This window comes from Sebastes fasciatus, chromosome 23 (genome assembly GCF_043250625.1).
Source record: "Sebastes fasciatus isolate fSebFas1 chromosome 23, fSebFas1.pri, whole genome shotgun sequence".
Lineage (NCBI taxonomy): Eukaryota > Metazoa > Chordata > Actinopteri > Perciformes > Sebastidae > Sebastes > Sebastes fasciatus.
In genome coordinates, this window is record NC_133817.1 from 6,201,308 (window position 1) to 6,214,369 (window position 13,062).

At 39.8% G+C, this 13,062-nt stretch overlaps 3 protein-coding genes across 4 annotated transcripts in view; 1 reads left to right on the top strand and 2 right to left on the bottom strand.

The window, feature by feature from the left end:
* Positions 1-13,062, top strand: part of LOC141762077 (uncharacterized) — a 296,685-nt gene that overhangs the window by 20,457 nt on the left and 263,166 nt on the right. The gene's annotated exons all lie outside the window — the stretch shown is intronic.
* LOC141762084 (uncharacterized) lies at positions 6-6,370 on the bottom strand. The gene is made up of 4 exons (XM_074625945.1): positions 6,205-6,370; positions 2,138-2,929; positions 1,999-2,031; positions 6-860 (listed from the first exon to the last, which is right to left on the bottom strand). The coding sequence occupies exons 1-4, from the start codon at positions 6,218-6,220 to the stop codon at positions 811-813; spliced, it is 891 nt and encodes a 296-aa protein (XP_074482046.1). The 5' UTR covers positions 6,221-6,370; the 3' UTR covers positions 6-810.
* LOC141761782 (uncharacterized) lies at positions 7,600-12,892 on the bottom strand. The gene is made up of 7 exons (XM_074625395.1): positions 12,732-12,892; positions 11,045-11,247; positions 10,840-10,932; positions 10,332-10,427; positions 10,122-10,232; positions 9,452-9,575; positions 7,600-9,158 (listed from the first exon to the last, which is right to left on the bottom strand). The coding sequence occupies exons 1-7, from the start codon at positions 12,769-12,771 to the stop codon at positions 7,675-7,677; spliced, it is 2,151 nt and encodes a 716-aa protein (XP_074481496.1). The 5' UTR covers positions 12,772-12,892; the 3' UTR covers positions 7,600-7,674.

Genomic DNA, 13,062 nt, shown 5'->3' on the forward strand with positions numbered 1-13,062 from the left:
CAGACTTGTCAAGTTTATTCATTTTTATTAAGCAATACTGTTCACTTACATTCCTCTTTCTCCAGTGTAAATTTTTTTTTATTCAATAAATTTTCTTTTCAAAAATCAACATACTGAACATGGTAAGATCCCTTATGGATTTATGAGTAACATTCACCCGATTGGGGAACCAAATAAAAACAAAAAGGGACACAGCATCAAGATGTGACGGGTAAAGGGTGAACTCTACTGTGCCTTTGACTACACCCCTCTGTAAACTCAAGTCCTCTGCACATATGAACCATAAAACTCAAGCAGGTACAAGACATTCTTCTGTTTGTAATCAAGAAGGGGGGGAAATAAATCACTCTGGTGAGGGTTTCTCGCACACAGGGGGGATTGGTCACAATAGATTTTCTAACAAAGTGCTTGATTGACCACTCGCTTAACAGAGGACAAAAAAGAGTGATAAAACTGCAGCTTTCAAAAAGGGGGGGAAATTAAATTACAGCTCCTCAGAGATAGTATTTTTTTTCTTAAAAAAGACCAGCTCTACACATACAAGCTAAAAATGGTGATGAGAGGCGATGAAAACAGGTCTGATTAAGGCAGGCTTTCTGTAAGGCGTTAAAAAAGTCCATTGCTGTAAGATCTCAAAGGAGTTAGTCCAAAGTGTCTCAGTGTGGCTTTGCGTGAAGACATCATCCTGAGTGCAGTGTGTGTGAACGGGACTCATAAATTTGTCCATCTTTACGTGTTTTAATGTGCATGTAGGTGTGTACATGTGTGTGTTGGATACTTGTTTATATATGCTTTGGGTTTGTCACACTGCTAGGCTGGGTGCCCCTTGGTGTCCTTGTACCAGATCACCTTTTTTGGAACTGCAAAACAGAAAAACAAAACAATGTCAGAGGGAGATGTTTGGAAATAAAGATAATTTATAATATCTGTTATACGTTATAATTAGGGCTATCAAAGTTAACATCATAATAACTTGCTAAAGCAAATTTGTTTTAACGCCACCAATTTCTTTAACGCAACTTGCAATTTTTAGGTTGTAGCGGGCTCAGCTGTAAAGCTAGAGTGAAGATACTGATATCATGAAACTATAAAACCTAAAGAATCCATTGGTACCAACCATGTCATACTGGCTTGTTGTGAAGGAGGTTAAATGACAAATACCCAAACCAACTCTCCCTTTAAAATGTGCAATTACTCGTGATTAACTATGGACAACCATGCGATTAGACATTTTAATCAATTGACAGCCCTAATATAATACATAACTTGATAACATTTGAGTGTCTCATTGTATAAAATCTTGTTCTAACTGACCACCAGACAATAAATTGTTAAAAACTAGGTGTGCAATTTCATTCACAATAATACCGGTATATTTTTAAATGATAAAAAAAAAGGATTCATTCATTATATAATATTCCAAATTGTTGACGTAATGTCATAACGTTACACACAGGTAAGGCTTAAAGCGAAATTGCTGCCGCCTCAACAGTGGAGATTTATAATATCGCAGCCCCATCTAGAGCACAAGTACATCTGACTATAAATACATTTGTGTATTCTGTTAAATTAATGTGTTGCTTAGATGTATTTTTCTAGAATATTAGAAGATACTTTAAATTATGGCAATTTTAGCCTTACTCTTTCAGCTGCAACGTTGGCGGTGTGAAAGACTTGAGAGCAAATAAAAATAAATATAAGAACATAATTACTTTCATATCTTATAATCACCCGCAGCATACATAAAAGTATCGGCAGCAAAGTAACGCAAGGCATTTCATACAGTCTGTGGGACTGCAAGCGCACAACTCTGAAGTGTCTCTCAGCAACATACAGCTCAAGAAGTTGATACAGATAAATGAATATATGATATAAATATTAGGGCTGTCAATTTCTCAACATCTCAAACACCATTTCATCAGATGTAATGTTTTAAGTCTCAGTAAGATGAGAAGCTGTGTGACAGCATTGACCAGTTTACCCTTTGAGTCGACGTACCTTTTTTCTGTTTGTTGCAGATAGCGTTCCATTCTGAGGAGACAAAGAGATTTATTGTTAATATCAATGCACTGAAATGACTATTTTCAAATAACAAAATCTGGCAGACACCATCTTCAAAGCTCCTCCCAGCTCTCACCTCTACTGTGATAGTTCAACGCCTCCACTAGATGGCGACAGCTGAGCAGCAGCTTCCCGTTGCTCTCGTCCACCTCTGGGCGTGTGGTGGCGGCGACGGAGGTAGCGACTGGAATAGGCGTTTCTCCGGGGGGCTGGACTGTGAGAATTGTCTCGAACTGTAGCTCTGCTGATTGTTCGGCGTCTGTGGGCTGGGGAGGGAGGGCGTTGGTGGCGGGGCGAGGGCCGGGGCCCTCCGTGGCGGGCCTCGCCTCGCTGATGAAACTGAGACCCCACTGGTTCTGTAGCAGCACGCCGATGGCAGGGCGGTCCTCCTCGAGCCCTCCGCTTGCCGCTCCCGCCTTCACCTTGGAGGCGTAGCTGACGGCGGGCTGCAGCTTGGCGGGGCTGTCCTGCACCGGGAAGGCAGGTGGGGGCTTGAGCAGTGACAGACTGTCCTCCACCCACCTCTCTTTTTGGTTAACCTTTTGCGGCCGGTCGCCCGCTCGCCCGACCCCCTTCTGACTTTCCCTGCGGAGGCTGCGGCCTTTGTGCTGCGGGCCCCTGCGTTCCCTGCGGAAGCTGAAGGCGTGTCCGGGTCCGGGTCCGATCAGGTCTCCTTCGGGTGAAAGCTGCCGGGGCTGTTGGTCACCTCCGGAGATGCAGCCTCCGCCTCCTCCGCCTCCACAGTTTCCAGAGCCAGGAGACAGACGACGGTTGCGAATGTGTGGCTCGGAGTTGGTGGCTGCGACGAGGACTGCTGGATCACACAGGGTATCGGACTCACACACGGTGTTGCTGGCTTCCCATGTACCTGAAACAGATGTTGACATGGCGGTCAAATGTCTGCTGTTTGGATATACCAATATCTACATATCACACATACCAGAAAAAAAGTTCCCGTTCATGGTGATTAGGCTAATCACAAAGAACATCACTAATCACAATTGGAGAGAAACCATCACTGTCTAGGGGTGGAGGAAACAATTTTTTAAATCGGCTAAAGCTGCATGCTAACTCTGTCATGGACAGGAAACGTTATCTATTGCGGTAACGGGCGGTCAAGCCAGCCGTCACTCTCGTCTCCGTGGTGAAATCGGCCGACGCTACAACTGTAGAGCACCCATATACTGACATTTATGTTAAATGCATTCAAACGGCCCCGATGGAGCTGACCATGGATGTATAAAGAGAACGGAGCTGACGGGAGAGCTAGAGACGGCCTTGGAGAAGTTAGAGGAAGTATACAAAGAGAACTATACAGTATATACAAAATACAGTACATATATAGAAATAAGATTGATTGGATTGTATTCACCAGAATGTCCCTTATAAATTTAAAATACCACTAAATTGTGAGGGAAATGTCTTTATTCTTTGATTTTTGGGTTGCTGGGGAAAATAGGAATAATAATACTACCTGACAATGACTGATATATTTGACTTCAGGACATCTGACTACATACATGCTGAAAATCAAACATTTTTCCTCTATTCATTTAGAGATTTTCCAAAGTAAAGTGTATTATTCAACTCTTTCCCAGGGTCCAAAATCGCAATAAATCGTAATATTGGAAAATCGTAAAACATATCAAATCGTAACCCAAATATCATGATAATATGTAATCAGGAGACAGGCAGATTGTCCCAGCCCTATCTCTGTCCTGATCTTATTTAACAACAGTACTGAGTTATAGTTTCTTGCCTAACAACCAGGTGTTTCACATCACACCATTCTACACTAGGCACTGACTCATAATAGGATCTTTGGACTTGGTTGTTTTATATAAAACAAACATCAGGGCTGGGTGACACGTTTCCACGTGACTGCACTGAGCCAGTAGAGTTTAGGCAGAACAACAGTTGCCTGTATTGTTGACTATTTGCCAAGATTTGCAGAAAAGAACAAGATGAACTGATAGTGAATTAAACGGATGGAGCAGCTGGAGCCGTCTCATATGGAATGTAGAAACATTAGAAATCACAAATTGTCCAGTGAGTATGTCTATGTTTATATACATTATATACTGGAATTTATAAAAAATAATAATTCCTGTTTAAGTTTTGACAAATTCATCGCTGCATTTAAAAGGTTTACACTTTGAATTGTAATTCCTGTTAATTTTTAAGATTTCTTTACCAAGTTTTAAAAGTATAATTTATTATTTTAATAATAAATATAAATTCATTAAATTTCTATCTCTGTATTTGTTACATTTTGTTTTACAAAGTTAGGAAAGTAATGTTTAAGTCGAGCCTGATGTTGCATTACACATAACAGAATGATCCCAGTCACTTCCACACAGTGAGGCATACAGGTTATTAATTAAACACTGGTATCAGATCGATACTCAGTGTCGGCCGATACCCAAAGCCCGGGTATCGCTATCAGGACTGAAAAAGTCAGATCAGTGCATTCCTAGTTTAAACTGTTAGTCGGACAAAGTAGGCAAAATGAAAACGGGAAATACATCTTTGGTGAGAATAAGGAGGACACTCCCAACAGGTGCTTTGTAGTGTTGCATAACTTGTTTTGTGGGGGGCGGGTTCACATTTAAGTGTAACACTCATTTTTCACATTTCAAATAAACTGGAGGTAGTTTACCAAATCCAGGGAGCTCAGTCTCAAAACACAGTGATAGAAATCTCAACAAACTAGCCAACTACTACTAGCACAGGGTTCAGCAACCGTTACTATCAAAAGAGCCATTTTAGGCAAAATTAAAAGAAAAAAAATCTGTCTGGATCCACAAAACATTTGATCATTGTGATGAAGGTAACACAGTTTATAATCTAAGTATATAGGATATAAGTCTAATGTTGTGAGGGCCAAAGAGCAAATATACTATGGAGTATTAGGGCCACATTGAGGGAAAAAACATCTGAGATTTACAGAATAAAGTCAGACTATTACAAGAAAAATGTTGTAACATTTCGACAATAAAAACATAACTCAGAGAAAAAGAGTTGTACTATGAGAATAAAGTCGTAACTTTACAAGAATAAAAGAAAATAACACAGAAAATTACTTCATAATATTATGACTTTATTCTCATAATATTACGACTTTATTCTCATAAACTTCTGACTTTATTCTCATAATATTACGACTTTATTCTCAAATTATTATGACTTTATTCTCAAATTATTATGACTTTATTCTCAAATTATTACGACTTTATTCTCATAATATTACGACTTTATTCTCATAAACTTCTGACTTTATTCTCAAATTATTATGACTTTATTCTCATAATATTACGACTTTATTCTCATAAACTTCTGACTTTATTCTCAAATTATTATGACTTTATTCTCAAAAACTTGTGACTTTATTCTATAAATCTCAGATTATTTTTTTCCCTCAATGTGGCCGTAATAATCCGTCGTACCATAGACCTACAACAATGATAAATAAAAATGTAAACAAAACAGTATATATATATATATATATATATATATACACACACACATACACATATATATATATATATATATATATATATATATATATATATATATATATATATATATATACACACACACATATATATATATATATATATATATATATATATATATATATATAAATACTAGTATATATATATACACTAGTATATACACATATATATAATATATATACATACATATATATATATAATATATAAACATACATATATATACTTAGTTATAGGTGCAAATGGCAATCAAGCTCTTGAATCCTGAATCCCTTGAATCGTGTGGTGGTTGAGCTAACAAGAGGAGCACCGGTTGTTAGCAGACTTTAATTAGCAGCGTCATGGTGAGACGACTTAAACTCGACGGTTTCATGTGTGTAGCCTCTTTACTCTTTAATATAGTTAACTAATGTCCCAACAAACACAGCTGTCCTCCATCAGATGTCTCTACTGTTGACTACATCGTGTTATTAGCAGTTAGCTTAGCATGTTAGCTCAAGTCAAAGTTTCGTAACCCTCCATTCAAAGCTAGCATCGCTAGTTAGCATAGAGAGCTAACAGCGTCAACAAACAGCCGCAGAAAGTGACGGATTTAGATCTTTAAATGTACACAAAAGTTGTCCAAACTCACCTGTTTTGATATGCATGTCTTTCTGTGTAGCTCGTTGGTGAAGTTTACCCGTTTAGTAACTTTAGTTTAGAGTTGTATAAGATAGTGAACTGACGGCGGCTCGCTGCTGGAGGAGGTCTTGTTGTGTGGCCACCCGGAAGCGACACGAGAATGTGGGTGGGACAGGAAGTGTCTACTGATAAAGCGGTCCGGCGGGAAACTTGGAGGGAGGGAATTTTTAATATTCAAACTCTGACTATGATGGTGATATAATCCCCATGTGATAACCACGTGGTAACACATATAACAGGGATTCTCAACCTTTTGTAACTCCAGGCTCACTTCCCAGTAATGCATTTTTTCTTATAAATTTGAATTTCTTTGTATTTATGAAAGAAATGGAATTATATCTGTCAACAATCTCTTCCTCACATAACAAAAAAACAATGAATGTATGCAATATCTTTAATGTTTTTAAGTGAAATTATTGTCATACTCTCGCGTGGTCTTTTTTATTATTATCTACTTATTTATTTATTTTTATTGTTTTTGTTTTTTTATGTTCGTTTTGTTTCATTTCTGTTGTCCTTTTATGTTTGTCACAGCTCTTTGTTGATGTTTTCGCTATGCTTCTTTTGTATGTTGTTTGTTGTACTCCAGGCCCACTTCCAATTGTTAAAACATGCATACATACATACATACATACATACATACTGTACATACATACATACATACATACTGTACATACATACATACATACTGTACATACATACATACACACATACTGTACATACATACATACATACTGTACATACATACATACATACTGTACATACATACACACATACCTACATATTACACATACATTTATTTATTGACGGACTGTACACACTATGTTCACCCATTCACTCTGTATCTTTTATATCTCTATTATTGTTCTTATAATTTTTGTATACCTTTACCTCTCCTGTGTTTCACTCTGTTTGCTGATGTTGCTGCTTTGACACCTGAATTTCCCTCCAGGGATAATAAAGGTTCATCTTATCTTATCTTGTTTCCGAGAACCACCTTCCCAAATAAATGACAAACTGGGCTATAAAATAATGTGTTATGCCACTGTCAGATGTAATGACCCACATAGCTTACTCATCCATCACTGCCTGCCATTATGAATCCAAAGTATTCATATTTCCTCGCCACACACTTGGTGTGTTGAATACACTTATTGTAAGTTACTTTGAATAACAGCATCTGCTAAACGAATGTAATCTAATGTATCTGTCTGTTTGACTTATATCTTGATATATATGTAAAAAGTTCCTGTGTTCACAAAACCAGACAGAACTATACTTTTACAAAAAATGGTTCTCATGCAACAGATCATCACCACATTAAAAAAAACAACAACAACTATTGATTAAAGACAGTTTTTATTTTTAATGACGAAGAAACAATCATCTTCTAATAAATACATTCTTAGCTCCTGACGTCTCAAAGAGTAAATGATTCCACGACAATACCCTTCTCCAAGTGCGTGCGCAGGTGTCTCTTCAGCCTCGTGGAAGTCGAGAAACTCTTCTTACAGAGCAGACAGCCGTGTGGCTTCTCCCCGGTGTGTGTTCGGACGTGCATGTTGAGGTCGGACGAGCACCTGAACCTCCTCTCGCAGTGGGAGCAGGGATAAGGCCTCTCTCCTGTGTGGATCCGCTTGTGGAGGAGGAGCTCGCCGGAGGTGAGGAAGGTCTTCCCGCACTGGGAGCACTGGTGAGGCCGCTCCCCCGTGTGGGTCAGGTTGTGTCGGACGAGCGAGGTCGACTTGGCGAACCTCTTCCCGCAACGACTGCACGCGAACGGTCGCTCTCCCGTGTGCGTGTTGAGGTGTTCGCTCTGAGCTCGCTTGGTTTTGAAGCTCTTCGGGCACTGTGGGCAAGCGAACGGCTTGAAGTCGCTATGGCTGCGCTGGTGCCTCGCCAGCTCTCCGTGCGTGAGGAACGTCTTCTCGCAGGTGGCGCAGACGTACGGCCTCTCGCCCGTGTGGATTCTCTCGTGGCGCGTGAGGCTGGCCAGCTGGGTGAAGCTCTTCTCGCAGTGGGAGCACTGGAAAGGTCGCTGGCCGTTGTGAGTCAGCAGATGCCTGTTGAGGATCTGGAGCTGCGTGAAGCTCTTTCCGCACTCTGTGCATGGGTACGCACGCTCCCTGGTGTGGATCTGCTGGTGCTTATTCAGGAGCCACACATGCGTGAAGCTTTTCCCACACTCACAGGCGAACGGACGCTCGCCGGTGTGTTTCATCTGGTGCCTCTTGAGGTCAGACGCTCGGCTGTATATCTTCTCACACATGGAGCACTTGTACTGATGCCTCACCACGTGTCTCTGCCTGTGCTTCAGACGCTCCAGGATGCTACCGAAGCTCTCCCCACATTTCTGGCATTTGTACTGACCGCCTTCTTTCTCCGACGTCACCTCCGCTACCACGACCTCCGTCGTAAAGTCAAGTGGAGGGTTGCAAGTCTGACCGCAGGCGGTACGTTCGTAATGCAGCTTGAGCAAACCCATTTGTGTGAAGCGTTTGCCACACAGCGAGCAGAGGAAGGGTCGCTCTCCGGTGTGAATGCGCTGATGTCGGGTCAGATCCCAAGAGTTCTTGAAGCCCTTCTTACATTCCTCGCAGGTGTACGGGCGCTCGCCCGTGTGTGTCCGCTGGTGGCGAGTCAGGTCCGAGGCGCGTTTGAAAGTTTTGTCACACTCCTGGCACGCGTGAGGGTCGGGCCTGTCGTGGATGGGGAACGGCTTTGGGAAGTCGGGACGCCGGGCCTTCTTCTTGGTGATATCGGCTGTCTCTGCAGACTTCTGGAGTTTGCTATACTGCTCTGGGTGGCTGTGCTCGATGTGCTGCAGCAGGTAGGACTCCTGCATGTGGAAGAATGGACACTCTGAGCAGGCAAACACCTGGGTGGACATCTCCACAGTGGTACCTGTGCAAAACACAGAAAATATAAGCAGTTGTTTTATATTTCCCTCAAATATGGGAAACTGTTTGTTGTGTGGTTGCTACGGCTGTCCTTGACCAAAGACATTCTGAGTCGACTAGCACTCGTACGATTTGGTCGACTAACAGATTAGTTGATTTAACCGACAGAACAGTAAAACTGAGTTTCTCCACAAAGAATCACACAAAAGCACAACTTAAAATCTTGTGTTTACCAGAGATGTGCTCATAAGTTTTCTGAGTAATTAATCATTCTGCATGATTAAAGTGGCTGTTTACCTTGTGTTCCAAGATGCTCGAGGCATTTGTGGTGCTGCAGGAGAGACCTGAGGTCATCAGGACTGGAGAGCGTTTGTAAGCAGTCCTTCAGTACAGAGGGGGCAGAGGTCAGCCACGACACACTCTGGTAATGGACAAAAGCATACTGGTCAGGAAGAATGAGTTGATCATACCTCCATACCATACACCATACAGTCAGTTCAGAGTGAAATGTGACAAAACTTAAACACTTATTAAACACTTAATAAAAAATAAAGAAAAAAATTTAACACTGTTTTTAGTTTTGTTGTGTGTCCTTTTATCCTTTTTTGTTTCTTTCTTTCTTTCCTGTCTACCTGGATTATGTGTCACAATGGAGGCTCACATCAAAATAAAATAAAGAAAAAAATAAATACAGATCAAAAAGTATAAAAAAGCATAAGGTATACTATGTTAGCAATAGTGTTTTTTTAAATGATAGAAGCAATTAACTTTATATCAGATATATAAAAGCCTACTTGCTAAGCACTCTAAAATCATAAGATTTAAATTTGCAAAAAAATCTTGACATATTTATATTACTATATTAAGTTTATTCCAGACTTAAAATCAGAAATAGAGAGGTTGGGACATTCTTAAACACAGTGCATGTCTCAAGTAGCAGCTGCTGTAATGTAATGTTGTTTCCTACCTGACTGAGGTCTGGTACCGGCAGGAGTTTCTCCAGTTTAGACAGAAACTCCCACACAATGAGCTGCATGTCGGTGTCGTAGCTGGGGCCATACTCTGTTGGAAAAACCTCCTGGGAAGCACAAAGGTAACAGGTGCTCAAAATCCAACTGTGACGGGGACATAGATTCTCTTTAGGATGCCTTTGGGGTTACATGTGAAGCTAACTTGCCTGGTAGAAATGCTCCCTCTCTGCTGGGTCTTTCAGTAGCGTTTGGATGAGCTCCACAAAAATTGCCTCCTCTGCATCCACCTCTGCATCTCCACTCTGAAAGACAATAACAGCGTTATCTCTCCAAACAATATAATAGTGGGGCAGCTAAGCTGAAATATTCATAACAAGAATTGTGCATTTTGTGACAAAAGCAACAAATTTGGCACATATGTAGGTTTATATGTTACGAAAAGATATAGATATCGCTGCAAATTGTTGTTGGTTTGGATGTGTACTGGACGTGAAACAAGATTTCTGTTTGTTTTTTTTGCAGACAGATCTCACTACACCCACAGTTATAAAAGATTTGCTTTGAACTGAAAGTTTAAATTGGTCCCATATCATCTGACCAGTAATTACAATGTTCAGGCCACTGTGCTGTACATGTGGCATTGAGAGAAAGGACTGACTTGTTGTTAACTGTTTTTTTTGGGGAATTGTAATAAGACACACTGCTCTCACTTACTCCTGTGTATCCTGGAAGGCGGATTCGCTCTAGGTGAGGCTGTATGCACGAAATGTTGGCTGTTTCCTCATTTCTGCACAACTCAAGAATAACCTGAAGGGAAAGATGTCAAAAGAAGAGAAAGACACACAGAGTTAACTGAAACCTTGAAGTATGACATACTACATTTTTGTAACTTGATCTTGAGTGAAACCCACTGACTCACTTTTGCTCTCAGTCGCAGGAGCAGCTTGCCTCTTTGCTTTGGGTTGAGCAGGTCTGGAACTGTGGCCGTCACCAGCGTCACAAACTCGTCGAGCTTTTCATAATCGAGAACCTCTCTCCGTTGAGCCACCTGCCACATCGCTGCAGAAAGCAGCCGCAGAGGAGGAATCAGTAGCCTTAGTGATGACAGCGGCAGGAATATATCTGTGCAGACATGGACAGAGTCATCATTTTTATAAAAAGGCTTTTTTAACTCCGTAAGGCAACAGCTTAGTGCACATTTTTCCACACCTTATGTTGTCCTCTTTAGTCATATGTATTGATACCACTGGTTACGGGTTTTAGTTTTCTCATTATTTGATCCTTATGTTTTGTTCTTTTGTTGTTTTTGGTTTGTCTGTATGTCATTGTATCTGTGCAAGCACTTTGTAACTATGGTTAGAAAGGTGCTATACAAATAAAGATTATTATTATTATTATTATTATTATATTATCATATACATTTGTTATGTGATAAGTGACTTCTTGTTACACATGTACAGTAAGTGGCAGAACCTGATTCTAATGTGTGCATGTTTGCTTTAAAAATAAAAAATATAGTTATACACAGGGTCTGGTGTGACTATTTAGGTTTAACAATTTAGTTTAAATCTGGCTTAAATATTAAACGTTCGGGAAACTTTTGTATCAGATGTTTTGTAAACAAACCCAACACACCTCGACAGTGCCTGTATCTAAGTCAGAGTGCAGATTAGAAAACTTTATTATAGTAAAAACATGCAAATTACACAACAAACAGCCTCGAGAACTTGACAGCTGAACGTAGCACAACTACACCTCGTTAAGGTCTCATATTGTAAAAAGTGAGATTTTCATGTCTTTTATAATATAAAGCAGGTTTAAGTGATACATATATACTGTGAAAGTATTAAAACACTCAATCCATGGAGAAATACACACAGCCTGTATTCAGAAACTGAGCTTTTGAAACAAGCCGTTGTCACAAATCTACAATATTTAGACCATTTCACAGTTTTAAACGTAAACATTCTAAATGTGTCCCAGTTTATTTCCTGTAACAGTGTATATGAATGACATCAGCTGACAGGAAGTAAACATGGACCCAAACTGTTGCCTAGCAACGCAATTCTGTTGCCATTCCGTTGAAATGCACTAAAACGGAGCGTTTCAGACAGAGTGTGAATACAGGTATATTCAAGCAGACAGTATGAGGAAAAATAATGTGTTTTTTGAACATTAAAGCACGTAAACATGTTCTAGTAGAAACCCTAAATACAAACATGAACCTGAAAATGAGCATGATATGGGACCTTTAAAATATAATGCTGCCACAATAGCTTGTTGAAAACTGTACTGAGGATACAGCTCTCTTTACAGCAACTTGTCCTTGTCCTGTTGTCTCAACACTGTACAGGACATATCTAATGCACAGCACCTAGCATGTCCTCTCACACATCATCATGCACCAACAACAACTCCTTTTAGCAGAGTTGATTTAGAGCATTGCTTAAGGTCTTACGTAAAGTAAATGTTGCCTTAACTCTATGTCTAGCTGTGTTTACATTGTATTTGTTAGCTGAGGCTAAGAGATAACGACAGCTATACAAGACAGCTAACTATCTGTTAGCTGTGACAACATTATTTAACACTCTAATAAGAAAACGAACCTGTGTTTGCCACTTGACAGGAACTGCCAGTCGTTTCCATGATCAATACAATGTAAAGACACTTTTAAAGTCCCCTAAACACACTAGCATCATAAGCTAGCAGGTAGATTGTTATTAGCTTCTCACAGACCGGAAACACGTGTGGTAAACCTTCAAAATAAAAGCTTTGAATTATAGTAAGTATGTGCTCAGTAAGAATACATTGTGTATATGTATATATGTATATATATATATATGTATATATATATATATATATATATACATATATATATATACACATATATACACATACACATATATACATATACACATATATACATTGACATATACA

Bases quoted from the DNA above. Each gene is read 5' to 3' on its own strand.
- LOC141762084 (XM_074625945.1), bottom strand. The intron at 2,032-2,137 runs GTGAGAGCTGGG...TTGTCTCCTCAG, and splicing joins GTTGAACTATCACAGTAGAG to AATGGAACGCTATCTGCAAC. The intron at 861-1,998 runs GTACGTCGACTC...TCTGTTTTGCAG, and splicing joins CTGCAACAAACAGAAAAAAG to TTCCAAAAAAGGTGATCTGG.
- LOC141761782 (XM_074625395.1), bottom strand. From the start codon at position 12,771: ATGGAAACGACTGGCAGTTCCTGTCAAGTGGCAAACACAG. The intron at 10,933-11,044 runs GTGAGTCAGTGG...CTTTCCCTTCAG, and splicing joins TCCTGCGACTGAGAGCAAAA to GTTATTCTTGAGTTGTGCAG. The intron at 10,428-10,839 runs GTAAGTGAGAGC...ATTGTCTTTCAG, and splicing joins GCCTTCCAGGATACACAGGA to AGTGGAGATGCAGAGGTGGA.